The following is a 19,590-nucleotide window of genomic DNA, read 5'->3' as shown; positions in this document are numbered from 1 at the left end:
GTCGGTATCCAAAATGTTACATTACCACCACTTGCTGGATTCACTGTGAATTACACATACTGCAAAAAAATAATTTCATACTGTACTTCAGAATATATTTACAGATATGTATCAAAATATACCAAAATGTGTCCAAAACGTAGGCTATTTGTACATGTAGATTACATTTTGGTCAATTTGGGACAGTGGAGTGAAACTGGCTCTGTTTTCAGCACACTCAAGCTCGTGAAGTATGTATTTTTGATCAAAATGTGTCACAGAAATACCAATATACTGTAATAATCTATTTGTAATCAGACACACACACACACACACACACACACACACACACACACGAAAGAGAACAACAAGAAAACCAATTAAACAGGTGAATGAAAAACTATGGCCAGTCAGTTAGATCTTTTTGGGATGTGCCTAGTTGTTTTAAAGCAGCTATTTCTGTTATCAGGCTCCCACCCAGGTCCAAAAAGTCGATTCAAGCTATCCAGAGAGAACCAGAATAATACAGGAAGTTAGGCGGGTTTCCTTCAAAATAAAAGTATCACATGTGGTGGCTTTTCGAGACTACTGGAGCTCACATTACATAAACATTAGGGACATTTCTGCCACAGCTATGCGTGAAAATTGTCCTTGTTATGGTAGTGGAGATCCTTCCAACTTGTATGTTATATGTTTTGTCTCTCTTTGTGTGTTTTTGGCGGCCCTGTAAATACATTGCCACACGTTCCTCAATGATGGTTTTATTTTGAAAGTTAAGACCGGAAGTGCTATTCGTCGTTCTGGCGAGCTTGACGCTAGTGGTCCAGGCTCATCGCGGGCAGACCACTGATGGGGGCAGATCCATCACGACGACCGGCAGGCAGCAGCGAGTCTCTCTCCTGAACCCGGGCCCTCCATAATGCATGGGGGCAAGAGAGGACTGGTGGCTCCGCAGAACACTTTCCTGGAAAATATCGTCCGGCGCTCCAGTGGTAAGTTAGATATTTTGTAAAAGAAATAAGAATCAGTGTCTGTTTATCAATATATCTGCCATGTCAGTCATAAGTAACCATACAGGTTTGGGAAAATGCTTAAGCAAACCCATATTTTTTCGTGTCGTATTTAATAGGAAGCAGTATCACCTAACGAACACTTTCTTGTTATTTCCACCTTTTTTTTTTTTTTTTTTTTACAACTCAACTTTATCCAGGCAAAATGTAGGCTAATGCAGTAGGATACTCATGATACTCTGAAATAATTATGCGTCTAATCTTCTTCTCTTTTCCAAGACCCCCGATTCATTACTTCTGTTAACAAAAATCACTATAATATTCCTATAATATCCCTAAAGGGGTTTAGAGTTTTTCCTGTCATATTTAGCATCATTCTAAAATGTATTATAGGATTACTATAGTTATTTTTCGTAAGAGTTGCAATATGATCTCGGGTGGTGAAGCTGTAGAGAGGAGATGCTGCAGCAGTTTTATTGCGCACATTAACCATCTTTCAAAGCTGATAGAAAGCCAATTTATGTTGGCATCAAGATGTGCTGCATGGAGCAGCTTTAATGACAATAGACGGGAGACTGAATTCCTGTAAAGATTTCAACACACAGACGATCATATCTGACGATGATAAGAAGTGAGAAAGTAGCCTATGTTCTTACCTGAAATCTGTTTGCTTTGCAGCAGTTGGCTTATCTATCAACCCTAAAGACAAATCCCTATAATATTCTTATAGGGACTTATAGTGTGGTAAATGAGTTTATAGTGACCTGATCGTATTTGATGTTTTTTTTTTTTTTTTTCAATTTCCGGAATATTTCTCTAGGATATAGATCATTTTAGTTTTGCTGTGATATTTGTTTAGTTTCCGTATAAAACTCATTATGGATTATTGTATTTCTATCGCCTATCTCTTAAATGTAGCCGGAATATTGCACTGGATTAGGCTACTGTAATAAGAAAGTCACATTCGGATGGACAGTCTGCATGTGAAACTAACCGATATCGTTTTCACTATGTGTGTGTGTGTGTGTGTGTGTGTGTGTGTGTGTGTGTATTTCATTTGATTTCGGGGCCGCGGCCCGTCGCTCAGGGAGGGGAGAGGTGGCAGGTTCTCTAGAATTAACCAAGTACACTGCATGGGGAAATTGGTTGCTAATGTGAAAGCAGCAGAAGGCATGGTGAAGATGATGATGGAGCTGTCTGCCTGCCTGTGTATCGTTACCTGTCTGTCTCACTGTGTGTGTGTGTGTGTGTGTGCGTGTGTGCGTGAGTGAGTGTGTGTGTGTGTGTGTGTGTGTGTGTGTGTGTGTGCGTGCGTGTGTGTGTGGGTGGAGGTTCTCATCAAAAACACACACAGATGCAGTGCATGCCAAAGAAATTACAAAGATAATTCAACATTATTAGGTAATTATTGTACACGCTCTCTAATACATTTCAGACATACTGTATGTACCCTGGTGTTAATCTGAAACTTTAATGATTATTTCTGATTAAACTTTAATGAACTTTCCCAGGCCATGCAAACACTGTACTAGCCTGTGAGGTGGATTCATTATTGTGTGATGTTTATGTGTATGTATTTCAAAGCACAAACACATCCAAAAACTCAAGGATTAAGTTGAAGATAAACAAGTAGCATGGTCAACTTACGTTCATATGGTGATTGTGCTCTTGGCATTTGGAGAAACTGTCCTCCAAACCTCTTCCCTAGAGACTGCAGCTCCCTGCAAACTGTTGTAAAGGTGGAGCATTTTGTAGCATTTCATAAACATTTCATCAACATTAAGGATGGAACATAAACATTTCATCAACAACAATTTCTTGCCAGTGTTTTCCTGGTTCTTCTTGATCCTGGTTACTATTGTTTTTCTGTTGTAATAATGTTCATAATTGCAAATAAGAATGTTATTAATCGACTCAAACCAAATGGAAAGCAGATTTTGCTGTATACTGGTTTAAATGCCTGTATTGAATATTTCTGATATATATGCTGATTTTTGGCTAATTCATGACACTGGTCAGCAGGGCTTATAGGAGACAATAGTCACTTTAAAACATAGGATTGAAGACATTATTTGCTTATTTGAAACTACAGCACAACTGACAAAAATATCCATTGACAGCAATGCAGAAAAAAGAACATATTAGGAGGGAAATCCAGTTCTAATGATAATGGGAAAACCCTGGTTTTACCAAGTAGTGGAAACCTAAATCTCCTGAAGGCATCGCTAATCAACAGGTGATCAATAAGCCTTTGGATTGTAAGTGTGTTGTTCTGTTTCAGACTCCTGACATTTTTTTGCATGTCTGTGCTTTTGCTTCAGAAACCAGTTTCCTGCTGGGAAATGCACAGATAGTGGAATGGCCGGTCGTATACAGCAACGATGGATTCTGCAAGCTGTCAGGCTACCACAGAGCTGAAGTCATGCACAGGAGCAGCACATGCAAGTAAGACAGCAGGGGTTGACTGTTATCTAGTGGGCTGCATGTGAAGGCAAGGTGGAGGATTTCTATTATAAGGCCTCTGCTGGAAGGAGAACTGCTACCAGAAACGCGGAGGTGGTAAAATCTTAAAAATAGAATAGAAGCTCAGTCCACTGTCTTTAAATCTCTGCCCTTCTCCACCAACATACTCTCTTCCTCTTCTTTGTCCTCTTTCTCTCCAACTTGCAGCTTCATGTATGGAGACCTGACTGATAAGAAGACCATAGACAAAATCAGACAGGCCTTTGATAACTATGAGTCCCATTTCTTTGAGGTGCTGCTCTATGCGAAGAATAGTGAGTATCGCTATTAAGTCCAATATTTGTTTTTTATTAAAATCTTAATAAGTATTATTAAAAGTGATATAATGTTGAAAACTTGGCCCAGATATATGACATGTTTTGTCTTTAATGTGTCCATACGGGTCTTTTTTTTAGTAGTAACAAGTAGTAACATATCCACTATTGATAATATTACTGCAATTTCCTCTTTGGCTGTATCATTTTTCATTTTTGTTCTCCTGTACAACCGTCTTCTCTTTTTGTTTCTTTCTTATTGATTTCTACAGGAGCACCGATCTGGCTTTATATGCAGGTAGCCCCAATCAGAAATGAAAATGAGAAGGTGGTTCTTTTCCTCTGCACCTTCAGAGACATTACACTTTTCAAGCAGCCAATTGAAGATGAATCAACTAGAGGTGAGTAACAGTGTTCATATCTATACTTCTGCTGCTTGTAAAATCTGAATATTCAAAGAGAGAAAATCCTTCAGGAATCCAGTGGAAAAAATCTTTGAGACTCCAGTCAGAATGAATTCAGTCCAAGTTTTAGTCCAAATGGCTTCCAGCAAATTGGTTTCAACCTATGATCGCCTTCATAGTATTTCATTGTAGTCACTACTCTGAATGACTGAATGAATGAATGAATATTACAAATTAATATATACACGAATATATATACAGGAATTAATGAATGGATGAATGAATCAATGAATGAAACAATTAACCAATCAACCAACCAATCAACCAATCACCCAATCAATCAATCAACCAACCAACTGACCAATCAATCAACCACCCAATGAGCAAGTTAAAGTAGAGGCAAAAATAATGTCAGTGACACTATTTCTGTGAATATTCAAAAGTCTTGCATCAAAGAAACATTTCCCTAGCTGGACCAACCGAAACAAGACAAAACAGATGTCACTTACTCTGCTCATATACAATGTATTGATTATATTGTCAGCTTGTGTTTTGCTTATTCCTGCAGCTCTTTCTGGTGGCTGCAGTATTTGTAATTTCATGAACCGCCACATATTTCTTGATTATTTAAGTGAGTCTCAGTGCAGGTCCTCCCATTTTAACTTGAGAAGACCTTGCAGGAGACAGTGCAGCTAAAAGTCCCAAGCACACATGAGTGGCTGTGACTTAACGGACGTTTCTTCTGGTATGAAACGTACAGCTGTCCAGGTGTTGCCTGTGCGGGTCAGTGAGCGCTGGTCTCCACGGTCTGCACAGTGCCGCATCCCTGGGGACTGACACTAAGTCTTTCACATCAAGCTGAAAGAAAGGCTACTTAGGTCACATGGGAATGGTAAACGTAGCTGTGTATGTCTGTACTATAAATAGTACACTGTACTATACTGTAAATACTGCTCAGACATAGAGGAAATAATGGGATTTCAGTCTGTTAAACACAAGCATTTGCCACTGAAACTGACAAACTTTGACTGGTTTTACAGTCAAGATTTAAATCAAACTCTGTTGCCAGTTCTGCCTTGTTCACTCCCACTGGAAACCTTCTTTCTAATTGAAATACAAATTTGTAAAAATGAGAGCATGAAACAGGGCAAGGATTCTGTCAACAGCACAATAATGGTTGTCATGTTGTGCTGTGCACAGCAATACAGCAGTCTGTCTTCTCTTCTCTGGGCAGGATGGACCAAGTTTGCCAGGCTGACTCGGGCGCTGACCAACAATCGCAACCTGGTACAACAGTTAGCTCCGCTGAGCAAGACGGAGGTCAGCCACAAACACTCCAGACTGGCTGAGGTGAGCAGCTTCCAGGTGGAAGTGAAGAGTTTGTTTTCAAATGCTATGTCCATTTTAGAAAATAATAAATATCTATAAAACATAGAAGAGCCAGTCTGTAAAAGATTAATGGTTTAAGTTCTTGGTTGGAAAAACTTATCGAAAGGCATTCTGGGAAACGTAGGAAATCACTAACTGAAGTAGAAGTAGATGAGGCAGGTTGAGGGAAAGTGGGTACAATAAAAAAGTTAATTTTAACACCCCGGAATGCGTAGTACATCACAGACTGATGATATATAACAGTGTAAGAGTATCAGAGGGTGGATCTTTCCTTCAACTGAGTGTTATTAATCAGTATTGTGAGGGTTGGTGTCACATTTTCAGATGATGGATGTCTCGCTGTGAAGCAAACCTCTTCAAGCATTGATTGCCAGAATGGAAAGTGTTGATGATTAATTAATCTGATGGAACCACTGTCCCTTGATGCGTATTGCATACAGCCATGACGGCGAATGTCTTTTTCCTCTTGATTGCAGGCTCTCCAGCTGGGATCAGATATTCTCCCTCAGTATAAGCAAGAGGCGCCTAAGACCCCTCCCCACATCATCCTGCACTACTGCGCCTTCAAGACCACCTGGGACTGGGTCATCCTCATCCTCACCTTCTACACGGCCATCATGGTGCCCTACAATGTCTCCTTCAAGACCAAGCAGAACAACTTGGCCTGGCTGGTGCTGGACAGCGTCGTCGATGTCATCTTCCTCATTGATATTGTGCTCAACTTCCACACCACCTTCGTGGGTCCTGCTGGAGAAGTCATCTCAGACGCCAAGCTGATCCGGATGAACTACATGAAGACGTGGTTCGTCATCGACCTGCTGTCCTGCCTACCCTATGACATCATCAATGCCTTTGAAAATGTTGATGAGGTAAGTGAAGCTGAATTTATTTAGGGCTGCCTTAATATTTGCTACATATACAGACCCAAAGTGCCATCCATGAAGCCATTTTTGATGATACTTGGAATTAGAACGACTAAAAAAAGCAGAATGAAAAAACATTGGTACTTAGAATGGAAATTGAAGTAATTCTGCCAAAGCCAAGAATCCTGAATTGCAACACTACCCCATTACTGGTGAATGGATGACAATTTTCTGACAATTCTTTTTTTTTGGGGATTCATTTATTGTTGAAATGATTTAGGCATGTATGTCTCATCTGTAAGCTTTAAGATGTTTCTCCTTGCCTGTGTCTCTGTGAAGGACGCCATCACAGCTGCCTCTCCAGCGAGTCATATCCGTGAGTCTTCAAATTTCCACAGGAATACCACGCGGACGGAAGACTCCGTACTCCCAGTAAGGAACTTCATGTTGAGACTATACACCCGTGCTTCAAAAGTTTAATTGCAAAATCAAACCCCATGCAAACTGGTCATTTGAAATATGGAGTGATTTTTGAGAATTGTGACAAACCAGATTCTAATATAATTTCTATAAGATTCAGACAAGTCATGCAGGATTTTCCAACCTCTGCTCACTGCTGTACACACACTACACAGCAGAATCATCAGTGTTAATTTAACTGAGAGTGTAAAAATCAGCGAAGTGCCAGTGTTTATATCAATCCATCAGAGTTAACACTTGATAGTTAGTAGATAGTTTTGAACACCGGCCAAAAAGCCATATCAGGTTTAGTGGACATACAACTCTCCAAAAACCTGTCAGCTCCAAATAATTGTCACTGAAACATCAACACTCATTAACACTAGAAATGTTTCTCTGTATGAAATGTGCATATCCAAGCATTTCTAAATGCTTTGTACAGCCACATTTCTAATGGACTCTGAATTGCACTTACTGTATGTATGAGGAAACACTTAATGCAGTTTATGTGGTTCTTCTCTTCCGCCTGTCTCCCTCTCCAGGGTCTCAGCAGCCTGTTCAGCTCTCTGAAGGTGATCCGACTGCTCCGGTTGGGCCGGGTGGCGAGGAAGCTGGACCACTACCTGGAGTACGGAGCGGCCGTCCTGGTTCTGCTGGTGTGCGTCTTCGGCCTCGTGGCCCACTGGCTGGCCTGCATCTGGTACAGCATCGGAGACTACGAGGTCATCGACGAGGCCACCAACACCATTAAGACCGACAGCTGGCTCTACCAGCTGGCCCTAAGCATCGGCACGCCTTACCGCTACAACGCAAGCGGGACGGGCCAGTGGGAAGGCGGTCCCAGCAAGGACACGCTCTACATCTCCTCCCTCTACTTCACCATGACCAGCCTCACCACCATTGGATTTGGCAACATTGCTCCGACTACGGATGGGGAGAAGATTTTCTCCGTGGCGATGATGATGGTGGGATGTAAGTATATTCTGTTGCTTTCCAACATTAACTACCATGTTTACCAATTGTTCTAAAGGTGGTGTAAGGTCTAAAAAAAGTGTTTCAAAGATCACATTTGCTTTTAGTTTGTGGCTACATGGCTGTTATTGATGCAGCTTATTGATGAATCTTAAACTTTATCTGAATCACATCCATATTGGAAGAACGATGACTGATTTTGTTAGATATCGTTAACGTTATCATTACTTGTCTTGGTATGAGTGGTGACCACAGTTAGTGGAAAGACACAGCTATCTAACATACACACACACACACACACACACACACACACACACACACACACACAGAGCTTTCCTCTCTTCTCCCAATTGCCTCTGACAAATCGCTCAAATCCTCGAACAATTTGCTCAGTTGCCAGTGGAGAGTTTGTCAAGTGGAATTGTACGTTCAAAGTCGCTTAAATAGAAGTGACCGCTATTTTTCTTCTTCAGCAGATAAACGATAAAATCTTGAAAGTCCAACTAAATCCAATTGGAGGCCAAAAGAGCACGCCTGGCCCTAATCTTCCTCAAATGAACCATACATACTTTGACGCTATTTTCATTTCATTCATGCATTCATCCATTCATAATTTGCCAGTAGAAGCTTGCAGGAAGGCGAAACAATCTGGATGCATTTACTTGCATGCGAGACAAGACAATGTGCTCCACGGCCCTGTTGGCTATCTACCAGCTGCCAGTGCAGTAACATATGTCTGTTGTGGAGGTTCAGGAGGATCGCCACAGATACTATGCCAAATCCATGCAGAGTATGATCAACACACACCTGGTATTTACATATGGATAAGTGCTGTAGAGTTGAACATTGTTCATTCCAACCCCTAACCCACTGACATGTATAACTGTTCTGGATCTAAGGTTACTCCTAATAAGAAATTTGGCAAAGAAAGCTGCTCCAAAATAAGTTGCATGCACATGCAGTTACATACAGTTTAAATCATTTTGCATATCAGCAAGGAAATTTAAACTATTAGCACAATTAATTGAATATCATTCCACATTGCCATATATTTTCACACTGACATATTATTTTTCTATTATACTGTATACCTCAAACCGGTTTCCAAGAACTCAAAACAGACCCATATGATTCCTCTTCTCAGTGAAGGAGAAAAAGAGAGAAAAAGGATTATTTCTTCGTCTACTTTGCCTAAAATCCCTTCATGTACCTTTCATAAAACGTAACATTTTATCCCATACCTCTTTAGTGTTTCCATCAGCTTTTTGGAACCTTCTGTTTAACATAATTTCATATGAAGATGTTTTTACCAACGCATCCACCCATTCTTTGAATACTGGAGCTTTGGGGCTTTTGAAGCGTTGCCAAACCCGAGCACAGTATTTTAAATTGTGTTTTATTAATCCCTTTCATCTCAGACTCGTCACCCAGCAGACACAGTCTGGGTGTCTTGGGTATGGAGAGAGTATTGTCTTCTCTCTTAAAGACTTTTTCAAAGGAATGCAGTTCCTTTATCTCCTATTTAACCAGACGAGGTGATTTGCAGCATTTTCTTATTTATAGCAACAGCTTTGGGGAGTCGATGAAGGAGGTTTAGACACATGCACACACTCGCACCTGGAAGCTGCTCCATATAAATACACTCTGGTACATTTGGTTAGAGAGCAGCTCCACCGGGGGAGTCTGACGTTACAAGAACTGCTCTAATGCACACTGAATCTAGTTTTTGATGTTTGGAAATAAATTTGGGGGGTCACAAATAATTGTTACAGTCATGCTGTGGGCATTTTGAATTGTCATTTGGCTGCCTGCTGTGCGTACATAAACCAGATTTAAGTCACCCCCATAGTTTCATCTGTTATAATATCTCAGGAAAACGACAGCTCCTAGCAGTGTTTCCTGTGCTTCTCTTCCCATGCGGCTCCCCCAGTCAGTGTGACAAGCCTGATACCGCTCACAGTACCTTTGTTGTGACACAGAGCTGCACAGCCAGGGCGTCAGGACCGGCCCCCTTCCCATTTAGGAATTACTTCACAGCTCTAGTCGGGATCACCTTGTCAAAATGCTTTAACAGAATCAGGAAGGATGTGTCAGGTTTAGGTCTAACACACTTAGAGTGCTTCGAGGAAGGGCTGAGGTGGAATTTGGAGCAGTGTCACCTTCGATTCAAAGGGAGAAGAAAAACTTGCAATCTGGATGTAAATAATGTGTATTTTTGCTGAATGGAACCCAAATAGACCAACTATCAGATTATAAATATCTTGGCATCTGGACAGATGATGAACTGTCATTTAAAATCCATTTTGATATTTGAGTAAAAGTGAGAGAATTTGGCATTTAGTATAGAAATGAATCTTGTTTTTACCCTTGAGAGTGTGACATTTTCTGCTCTGTTCTTGACTCATGAAATTCACATTAAGCCACAGCCTCCATGTTTGAACCACTAGAGACAGTTTAGCACTCAGCTCTGTGGATAATTAAAAGTGACATCTTCAGCACCCATCACAGCCTGCCGTGTGAGTCTGAAGGTTGGTCATCACGACCAACTAAAAGAAAATCTATTTTAATCTACAAAGCTCTCATACTGAAACTACTCAACCGCTTCTCATTGTTATTACGCTTTAGTCTTTACAATGCTCGAGCTCAAGGCTGTAAAATCAGTTTCTCATTTTATTGCACCACAAAATGAAAAACAAACATGGATTCACTCACTCCAAATCAAAATACATCCCCAGTAATATATTTTTCTTTCTTGCCTGAACTGATCACTTTTATAATTTCATGTATTCCATATCCACCAAATGTACAAAATATTAACAACATCCAGGTAAAAGCCATTATCACTTATGGATTTCCGTTATTAAATCTATATCAATCACAAAGGAGGAGATAAAGAGACTTCTATCCCAACTAAAATGTTCTGTGCCTTAATAGTCTTTCTTTCTTATTCTCCTAACTTTAAAACTATGTAATGTAGGGTAAACTCAGCTAAACCCAGTTTATCCAATTTTTTTTTATTTATGAAAATAGTTTATCCACTTTTATAGGTTAATATCTTTATGTGAAGTTATTGAATCTCTGATAATAAGTAGTATCAACTTCATTTTAGCTATATTGGGCCTTTTCAGGAAAATCGAAATAGCTTTTTTCATGCTGGTGTTTGTCTCATCTTCATCACCAACTGGTGTTACAGTAACAGTCTCTTTCATCGTCAGTCTTTACTTACAGTCTTCACGACTCCCGTTCCTGTCCCAACCTTTGGCCCGCTCCTTTTAAAACAGCATGCAGAGTGATGCAATAAAAAAGACTGAGGGAAACCTAAACTGACAGCCGCGCTTCAAGGTTTTTGCTTCCGAAAGTAAACACCCATTACTCTGGTGGTGTTCGGATCACGAAGATCACTCAGTCACACCGGAGTGTCGGGTTCAATTACGGCCCATAAATCTTCCGCTACAGATACAGTAATTATGTGAGAAGGATGAAGGGAGTGAGCGATAAAAGAAAAGGGAGATTTTGCCCGCAGGCTAGAATGTAGTAAATGGACAACGAGCCATCACGTTGGATATGTACCCTAACCTTTGTGATCCTGTTCCAAAGACTGGAGATGCTTCTTTCCCCTTGAGTGGGTAAAACCTCACCATAAAGGATACTAACTGACTCATTGGGGTCATTGCAGCGCTGCAGCGGAGTCCTCTTGCTGAGAAAATGTGCATTCTAAATTAAGCTGGGGCTCGATCCACCACTCATTGTGCATGTATGTATGTGAATATGTGTGTATGTTAAGTTTAACTGGTTTTGAGACAGCCATATTGTCAAGCATGTATTCTATTCCGTATCGGAGCACACTAAGTTTCCCCCACAAAATCCCATTATATGCACTTTGATGTGAGACAGAGCAATTTTGGCTTTGATGAAACACATCAATGAGGCATCATTGTCTATGTTATGCTCATGATACTAATTGCAACACCTGGTATTCTTCTAACATGGTTTCACATGGAAGCCAACATACAGTAGACCCATAATCCAAAGCTGGTAACCTGCGTCTTTCCCTCATATTTGTCTTTGGACGTGAAGTACAACAGAAATTCATCTATAGCAGAACAAAATCTTAGAATTCTAGTCCTCACATTCTTGACTATACTTATATTTTATGTGTACCTCTAGTTATCAGGGTTCCTCCTTCCCTCTGTTTTTCCTATGTTGTCAAGTAAATCGACCCTTTCCTCTCTATCTTTGGTTCTAGCGCTGCTGTATGCCACCATCTTTGGGAATGTCACCACCATCTTCCAGCAGATGTACACCAACACTAACCGCTACCATGAGATGCTCAACAACGTGCGTGACTTCCTGAAGCTCTACCAGGTTCCCAAAGGCCTGAGCGAGAGGGTCATGGACTTCATCGTCTCCACCTGGGCCATGTCCAAGGGCATTGACACGGATAAGGTATTATTATTGTTATTATTATTATTATTAGTGGTGATATTAGTAGTAATACTGTGTTGATATGATATGATACGAACACTGCGATATCTCTAATGGTTGAGTAATGCCAGATAAACCAAACCCAAACCCAGCGTCTGCTGCTCCTCAACCATATTCAACAATATTCTATTTCAGTGAATATTGTATACAGTTAAACAGCTATACAGTTGTATACACTCTCCATTCAGATGTACTGAATGGAAAGTGGGTTATAGTGCACACATCACCTGTTTTATGAATGTATAAGTCCAAAGTTGAGCTGATTACATCAACAGAAGCTGATGTAAGAGCTGCCAGTTCTGTCACTGACCGACTAAAAATAAAAGTGCTATCATATTTAATAATATCATAAAAACTGGGTGGGCAGGGTTGGCAGGAGGTCGTGTTGATATGAACTGGCCTCAAAGCTGAGTGAGTACATTGTTATCACCACCTGTTGTACTCTATAGAAGGTGACATCACCTGGCACCAAAGATCAGCCAATAGCAGATTGCTATTACCATTAGATGTCAGGCTTTACACAGATTTGGGTTTGGGGTTTCGTTAATGCCCCTCCAGCACAATAACTGTTTGGTGTAAAATCTCATCCTCTCTCTCAGGTTCTTTCCATTTGTCCCAAAGACATGCGAGCAGACATCTGCGTCCACCTCAACAGACAGGTGTTCAACGACCACCCGGCGTTCCGGCTGGCCAGCGACGGCTGCCTGCGCTCTCTGGCTGTGGAGTTTCAGACCACACACTGCGCACCGGGAGACCTCATCTTCCATATCGGAGAGAGCGTTGACACCCTCTGCTTTGTCGTCTCCGGCTCGCTAGAAGTCATCCAGGATGATGAGGTTATTGCCATACTAGGTGAGCCGACGCAGTATTATGAGACAGACTGGGCCCAGTTTAAGCTCATGGGCAAAGATATATGATATAATGTTCTCTCTCAGCTGTGTTTCATACAGACCTATAGCCCAATGTATGGATAATACCCAATTTATTTAGCAGGCACATCACTGTGTCCTGGATTAGCAAAACACTGTGTAGAAATAGTTTGTCCCATGGGTCCAACAGGTGAAACTCACATGCCTTAAGTCCATTCATGATGCCAAAACTTAGCTGTGGATTTCATGCCTGAGTTTTTCCTGTTATCTTCCTCCTTTGTTTCTCTTTCTTCTATGTATGTTATATGTGCAATGGGTATACTATATGTGTAAGTTCTATTGTCTGCTTGTTTACTTGTATGTCACTGGGTTCCCCTGTGAAGGAGATTTAACTCTCATTGGATTTTATGTATTAAAGTAAAAAAAAAAAAGTTATTAACACATGAGGCATTTATATCAAAGGATTCAACACTGTGCCTGTTGTAAACAAACTGATCATGTTTGGCACCATGCAGGTAAAGGCGATGTGTTTGGAGATGTCTTCTGGAAAGAGGCCGCGATGGCACGAGCCTGTGCCAACGTCCGCGCTCTGACCTACTGCGACCTGCACGTCATCAGGAGAGAAGCTCTGATGAGAGTGCTGGAGTTTTACACGGCCTTCGCCAACTCATTCTCCCGCAACCTCATCCTCACCTGCAACCTACGCAAACGGGTAAGAATGGCTCAAACTGCTAAATTACACCTAAATTTCAAATGTCAAAGTTGTCAGTAGTTGTCTGGTCTTATTTGTTACCCGCTACATTCACATTATTCATAGTTCAAGTTATGATTTGCATTTGTGCTTGCAAACTACAACAATGGTTTGAGCTTGTAGTGTGGGTGGGAATGTATACAAACACAAACTGTATTTTGTGAGAGATTGAAAGATTGAATGTACAATCCCAAAAACAAAATAAAGTAATTAAAGTAGATTAAACCAACAAAACCAAACCGTACAATTATTCATTGTTAAAAATCCATGTGGAGTTTTTCAGTTCATAAATCCTTACTTTTATTTATTAATTTAGAAACAATGTTGCACATGCACACTTAAACCACTTCAAGTCAGCATTCAGATTTCTGTACCTTGTTTGGTAATGTTTCAGTAAAGAGATGCTGTAGGACAATCCCCAAATTTCAGTGAAAATTCATCACTGTCTTATCACCTCTAAATTATAATCAAGAAGAAAGCCATTTATCAAGCCCCTAATTTTCAGCCTCATTAAAGAGCCAATTTGTAAAAGATGGCTGAAGCCAGGATGACTTTCTGATAATGAGGGACAATTATCTGGATCAGATTTTTAAGATTTTTTTTATAGTCAGAAATAATTATTCTGTGAGTCCAAAGTCAGTCTCCAGTTAATTTTTGATAGAGCATCTCCAGGCTATACTGTACATCTTAATGCCATGACAGATTAGAGCCTTGGTTCACTGGTTTCCAGCCTTACAGACATTATAGCATTATGTATTATCCTATGGGAACAGCATTATGCAACTTCTTAATTGAGTATTCCCTTTAAATTCACTCTGGTACATTCTGGTGATTTGTTGTGCTGAAATGGAAAAGACGAAAGTTTCAACATAGATTTGAAACAAACAAGTATGCTCTTTGGAGGAGGAAATGTGAACAGACAAAAATTTGTGTTTACAAAAAGGCTCCAGGTTTATAATGACTGCATAATGTTTAATTATCTCTCTGAAATTGCTAGTTTGTTACAGCTCCATTAGGAGATGGCTTGTGTGAGAAGCACACTGCCTCAGTCAAGCATCTACTAATCAAAACAATTTGAAGTCAAATCTAGAGCTGCTGTTTTCTATTACGACGTGTTGAAAGATTCATGACCCATACTCGAACTGTATTCAGTGAAAATAAGGCAATCTATTATTCATTTGGACAGATTTAGAAACTGTTCATACAGCCTGTTCATGCCTGCACAGGTTGAACATTTACTCTCTGCCCTCCTTGCTGTTGAGTATTCAGTTGACTAGTTTTAAGTTAAGTGTTTGCATCTGTACAAGCTAAAACAGTGGCAGGGTGTGTCTGCATGTGGGGACTGATTATAGATGGTTGGTATGTAAGAATAATCTAATCAGTCCCTTTTTATATTCAGCAATGTTTTACCACCCTTTCACTTTCTGCATTTACATTTTGAGTAAATAAAGTAAAAGAGTTTGGTTCTTTCCCTCTTGGTTTCAGTATAAGTGAGTGCTTTGAGCAACTTCGAATGTTGATATATTTTTGAAAACATGTTTGGAAAGAATCGGGTTTGACACACTTTTTAAATCTCCAATGGTTTCTAGAGAGTCTCATCCGACATGTGGGATTTTCTCATTAACATAACTTTCAAATGAACTGTAACAGCGCAAAAAAAAGTGCCTCTTGTCACTCCAAAGGCTCCCAATTGTTTTTAGATATGCTTTCATTTGAGATTTGGGAGAATACGGGGTTTAACAGTTGAAAACATTTTGAACATTTAAACATTTAAATTGAACATTTAAAGTTTATAGCATTTATGGTTAATATCACAATTTTTTCCAACTGTAAAATATTTTGAAAACAAATTATGTAATGCTTGTAATAAAGATCAAGTGAAACAAGAAAGTAAGCGATGAGCTAAGAAGTATCAGCTTTTCTTTGCCCGTTTCTTTTGTCTTCTAAGGGAATTCAGAAGGACTCGAGGCCTAGATATCGCACCACTATTCTAACTAACGCTTTCCCAAGTGCATTGCTGTTATCGAGTCTTAAATATTTCATGATACATTGTAGCTGTAGACCGTAATCCTTGCTGCATTATATGTATAATGTCTTTCATCCAAGTAGGTCACAATGTGCAGTGGTTCTTGCCCTGCTACTGTAATTTAAATGTCCTCTCAATGAGTATACCCCACATCACCGTCCTAATGCACAGATCACTGACCCGTCCCTCTTGCAGATAGTCTTCAGGAAGATCGCTGATGTGAAGCGGGAGCAGGAGCGCCAGAAAAACGAAGTGACTCTCTCCATCCCTGAAGACCACCCGGTTCGCAAGCTCTTCCAGAGGTTCAAGCAGCAGAGGGACGTTCCCATGCCGGGACAGACTCAGATTTACCTTGAGCACAACTGCGTGCAGGTGGAGCCCCCGCACCGCCATCGCACTGACTCCAACCCTTACACACAATGTCAGCCCAAACCCTCTCAGCAGCAGGAGTACAGCGCCACGATGCAGAACAACACGTCCTGCGCAGATGAGGGAAGCGCAGGCAGTGACTCCGCTCCTCCGCAGGGCCCACAAACGTTTGTCCACACCGAGAAGTCGGACCAAAGTTGTACACAAGAGGTTGCGGAGGCGAGACCCAGGCCCGGTGTGGCGGATCAAGAGTGCAAGAGGAACAGTCCTCTACAGCGCAAGGCTGCAGGTGGGGCTGTAGGTGGGGTTACCAGCAGCGGAGGAGGTCGAGGCTGGGCGAAGTTCAGGAACGCCACCGCAGCTGCACCGGCACCACCTGCGGTAGAGCAAGAAAAGCAGCCGCAGAAAGAAGAGGAGGACTGGGTCGAGGGGTCCCAGGCCTCAGAACGAGTTCCTGCTGACTGCAAGAACCTGGATCCAGAAGAAGGTGGGGAGACGGGGAGCACAGGAGGCGGCAACAGCGCAGGGGAAGGAGGGGAAGAAAAGAGCGGCCTGCACAAAACCGACTCCTGCGACAGTGGCATTACCAAGAGCGACCTGCGCATCGACAGGGCCGGGGACTCGAGGAGCCCGTTCGAGCGAAGCCCGATGGAACGGAGTCCGATGGACAGAAGCCCGTTCGGACACAGCCCCGGGGTGGAGAACGAGGGCTCGCTCAAACACTCCTTCGTACCGCCCGTGTCTGAGCAAGTTCTCCTTCAAGCAACTCTGCACGAGGCCAAGGTAGAGCTGAAGGGGGACATTCAGATCCTCAGCGGCCGACTGTCGGTCCTTGAGTCTCAGGTGAGCGAGATCCTCAGATTGCTGTCCATGAAGAGAAGGCTGTCACTGCCACAGACCGCAACCCCCAGGACAAGGATCAGAAGTCAGGACTTCTTCGCTGCCCCAACGCCTGTCACACCAGAAACAGATGACGGGCCATTTTGATTCAAAATAAAAACATTCATTGATTAGAAAAAACTCCTTTTTGTGAAAAAATGATGTTTGGAAAATGTAAATACTAATTTGCATGTCCAGCTGGATTCTGGTCTGCCAAAGAAATTGCTTGCATTATGCAAATGACTGCATGCAGAAATACTTTTGTCATGTTACCTCAGCACTACAACAACCCAGGGATTTTGTAATAGTTTTTGACTTAAGAGGCACTTTCATGGTCCTATGTCTATTTGAGGCTTCAGTTCTTGAGAATGCCAAAAAAATCCATGAAGAATGTAGGAGCGGCAGCACTCAAACAATGAAAAACACCCACACACCCCCACAATTTTTCACATCATAAAAACCTGGCTAGGTATCATCTGCACGGCGCTCTGATGAAGAGTTGAAACATGATAGTCTGATGGAACATCAATAAAACAAAAGTCTTTTTGGAACTGTCATCTCCATGTTCTTCATGGATTTTTTTGGAAGTCAGCTTGTAGTTTTTGGCAGGACACCCAGCCGGAAAGTTATGCAAGGAGATGCACCTGCCATAACTTTCATAGCTTCATAACTTTCACTTTTTGGGAGTGGTCACTGGTCCTGCTAGACAAAGCATGTGTGCAGCTAAGAGCTTGGACATGATTCTTTATTTTGGAAAGACTGGAGCTTAGCGAACTCTCACAATGAACTCTGCATGCACTCCCCATATGTTACATCTCCCTTTATCTTTATCTAGGGATAGTTAGACTCCACAGTTTGCCAACATGTTGCTGCCCACCCAAACTGAAGTGATAGTAGTGACCGCACTGAGAGGAATCAGTTGTCAGGTAATTAAATGTGTGCCTTACGTTTTTAAAAGAGCGCCTCCTTCCAAAATGGATACTTATTTGTTTTAATGAGGCAGCATCGCTATCAACTGTTAACACTGGTCATTGAGCAGATGCTCCATAATATAATAAATGTTAAAGCTGCCGATGTGTTTCCCCTTTTACAATGCATTGTAATGCAGATGAAAAATAATACATAACATATTGCGTATACACAAGGTCAGGATTTGAAATGACAGGACTGAGGAATGACTAAAATGTTATGTTAAAAATGTTATTTCTTTGTGAACCATTTAGAAACTGTCTGAACTGTGTTTGAGCTTCATTTCCATGCGCATGTAAAATAGGAGTAGGAATGCAATAATGGCAATCTAATAATAGAAATGACAACACAAGTTATTTTTATTGTAAATCATCTCAATATTTGCTTGTGAAAGAAGTTAATTTCTCTGAAACAAGGTAGGAATATTTCACTCATTTAAACCGACCTGAACATTATGTTAAGCTCTGCAGCGGGTCATATCAACACACTTCTTATCAACTGTATTATTTTTTTGCTCAGGTATAATTCTCCAACCTATAGCAAGTTGATTTTGACTTGATTTTAGTAGATGTGATATGTTAAACATTGACTTTTATCTTTGTCTACTGTATAGTGAGAACAGTAATGCATATGAGGTTTTGGGGCCACAGAGGTTTTTAAATGATGGGTTACTTCACACTACTATGCAAATCTGAACAGAGATGTACTGTACTGGCTGATACAAACACTTTTATTTGTTTATACTGTTAAGAAGTACTGGTAAGAAGCATGTACAAACAGGAACAGCATATCTGAGGTTTTTATTCATGACCAGTTTTGTGTGTGGCTGTGATTCACATTTGTATAAACTGTAAGGATGGAAGCATGTGACTGTCAGCCAACTCAATACAAGTATTTTATATTAGATGTGTAATAACCTTGCATGCATCTATAGAAGCCTATCAATGACATGAATAATGAAGAATGATGCCTGCTCACCACCTGTTGTTTTGTCTCCTCTGTTACAACCACAAGATCCAGTATTTATTCAAGTCAGTGTGATGCATTCATCTTAGAAACATGGATCTATAATAATGACTGTATGGTGTCCCAATTCAAAAACATTGAAAGCCCTCATGTTACCGTGTGTTATGCAACATGCAGTGTTTTCATAATTCATGTAGCTATATTATTCTTGATGTTGATATGAAAGCAGCAGTTTACAAATTATTTTCAGATTTTTCCATTTCAAGAAGAACATGCAAATTCCACAAATCTAGGCCTACACATTGAAATAACAAAAACCATCTACCGTATAACAGTTTTGCAGCCCTCCTGAACAGAAGATGGCGCTGTTTAGTTCTTTTGCGAAGTCAAATACGTCTGCCGCACAGAAGAAAGAAGAAAGGT

General features: G+C 40.9%; 1 protein-coding gene across 2 annotated transcripts; it reads left to right on the top strand.

Annotated features, from left to right (window-relative positions):
- The first annotated feature begins 898 nt into the window (after nt 1–898).
- LOC139925166 (voltage-gated delayed rectifier potassium channel KCNH5-like) lies at nt 899–17,340 on the top strand. 2 transcript variants are annotated; one of them, XM_078289868.1, is made up of 11 exons: nt 899–971; nt 3,311–3,434; nt 3,660–3,766; nt 4,039–4,167; nt 5,405–5,520; nt 6,036–6,428; nt 7,424–7,853; nt 12,100–12,299; nt 12,938–13,190; nt 13,723–13,919; nt 16,180–17,340. In XM_078289868.1, exons 1-11 carry the CDS (start codon nt 899–901, stop codon nt 17,338–17,340), a joined length of 3,183 nt encoding a protein of 1,060 aa, XP_078145994.1. The 2 variants fall into 2 exon arrangements, with proteins under 2 accessions (XP_078145994.1, XP_078145993.1); XM_078289867.1 differs by having other exon boundaries at nt 6,036–6,437; nt 7,385–7,853.
- Nucleotides 17,341–19,590: the final 2,250 nt, after the last annotated feature.

The sequence above is a fragment of the Centroberyx gerrardi genome, chromosome 18 (genome assembly GCF_048128805.1).
Source record: "Centroberyx gerrardi isolate f3 chromosome 18, fCenGer3.hap1.cur.20231027, whole genome shotgun sequence".
NCBI classification, from domain to species: domain Eukaryota; kingdom Metazoa; phylum Chordata; class Actinopteri; order Beryciformes; family Berycidae; genus Centroberyx; species Centroberyx gerrardi.
The sequence above is the reverse complement of the archived record's forward strand: the minus strand, read 5'-3'. Positions and strand labels throughout refer to the sequence as shown.

What these genes read in the sequence shown, in the direction of transcription:
- LOC139925166 (XM_078289867.1), top strand. Translation starts at nt 899, where the DNA reads ATGCATGGGGGCAAGAGAGGACTGGTGGCTCCGCAGAACACTTTCCTG. An exon ending in TATCGTCCGGCGCTCCAGTG is followed by an intron (nt 972 to 3,310) that starts GTAAGTTAGATA and finishes CTTTTGCTTCAG; the next exon opens with AAACCAGTTTCCTGCTGGGA. An exon ending in GGCGATGATGATGGTGGGAT is followed by an intron (nt 7,854 to 12,099) that starts GTAAGTATATTC and finishes CTTTGGTTCTAG; the next exon opens with CGCTGCTGTATGCCACCATC.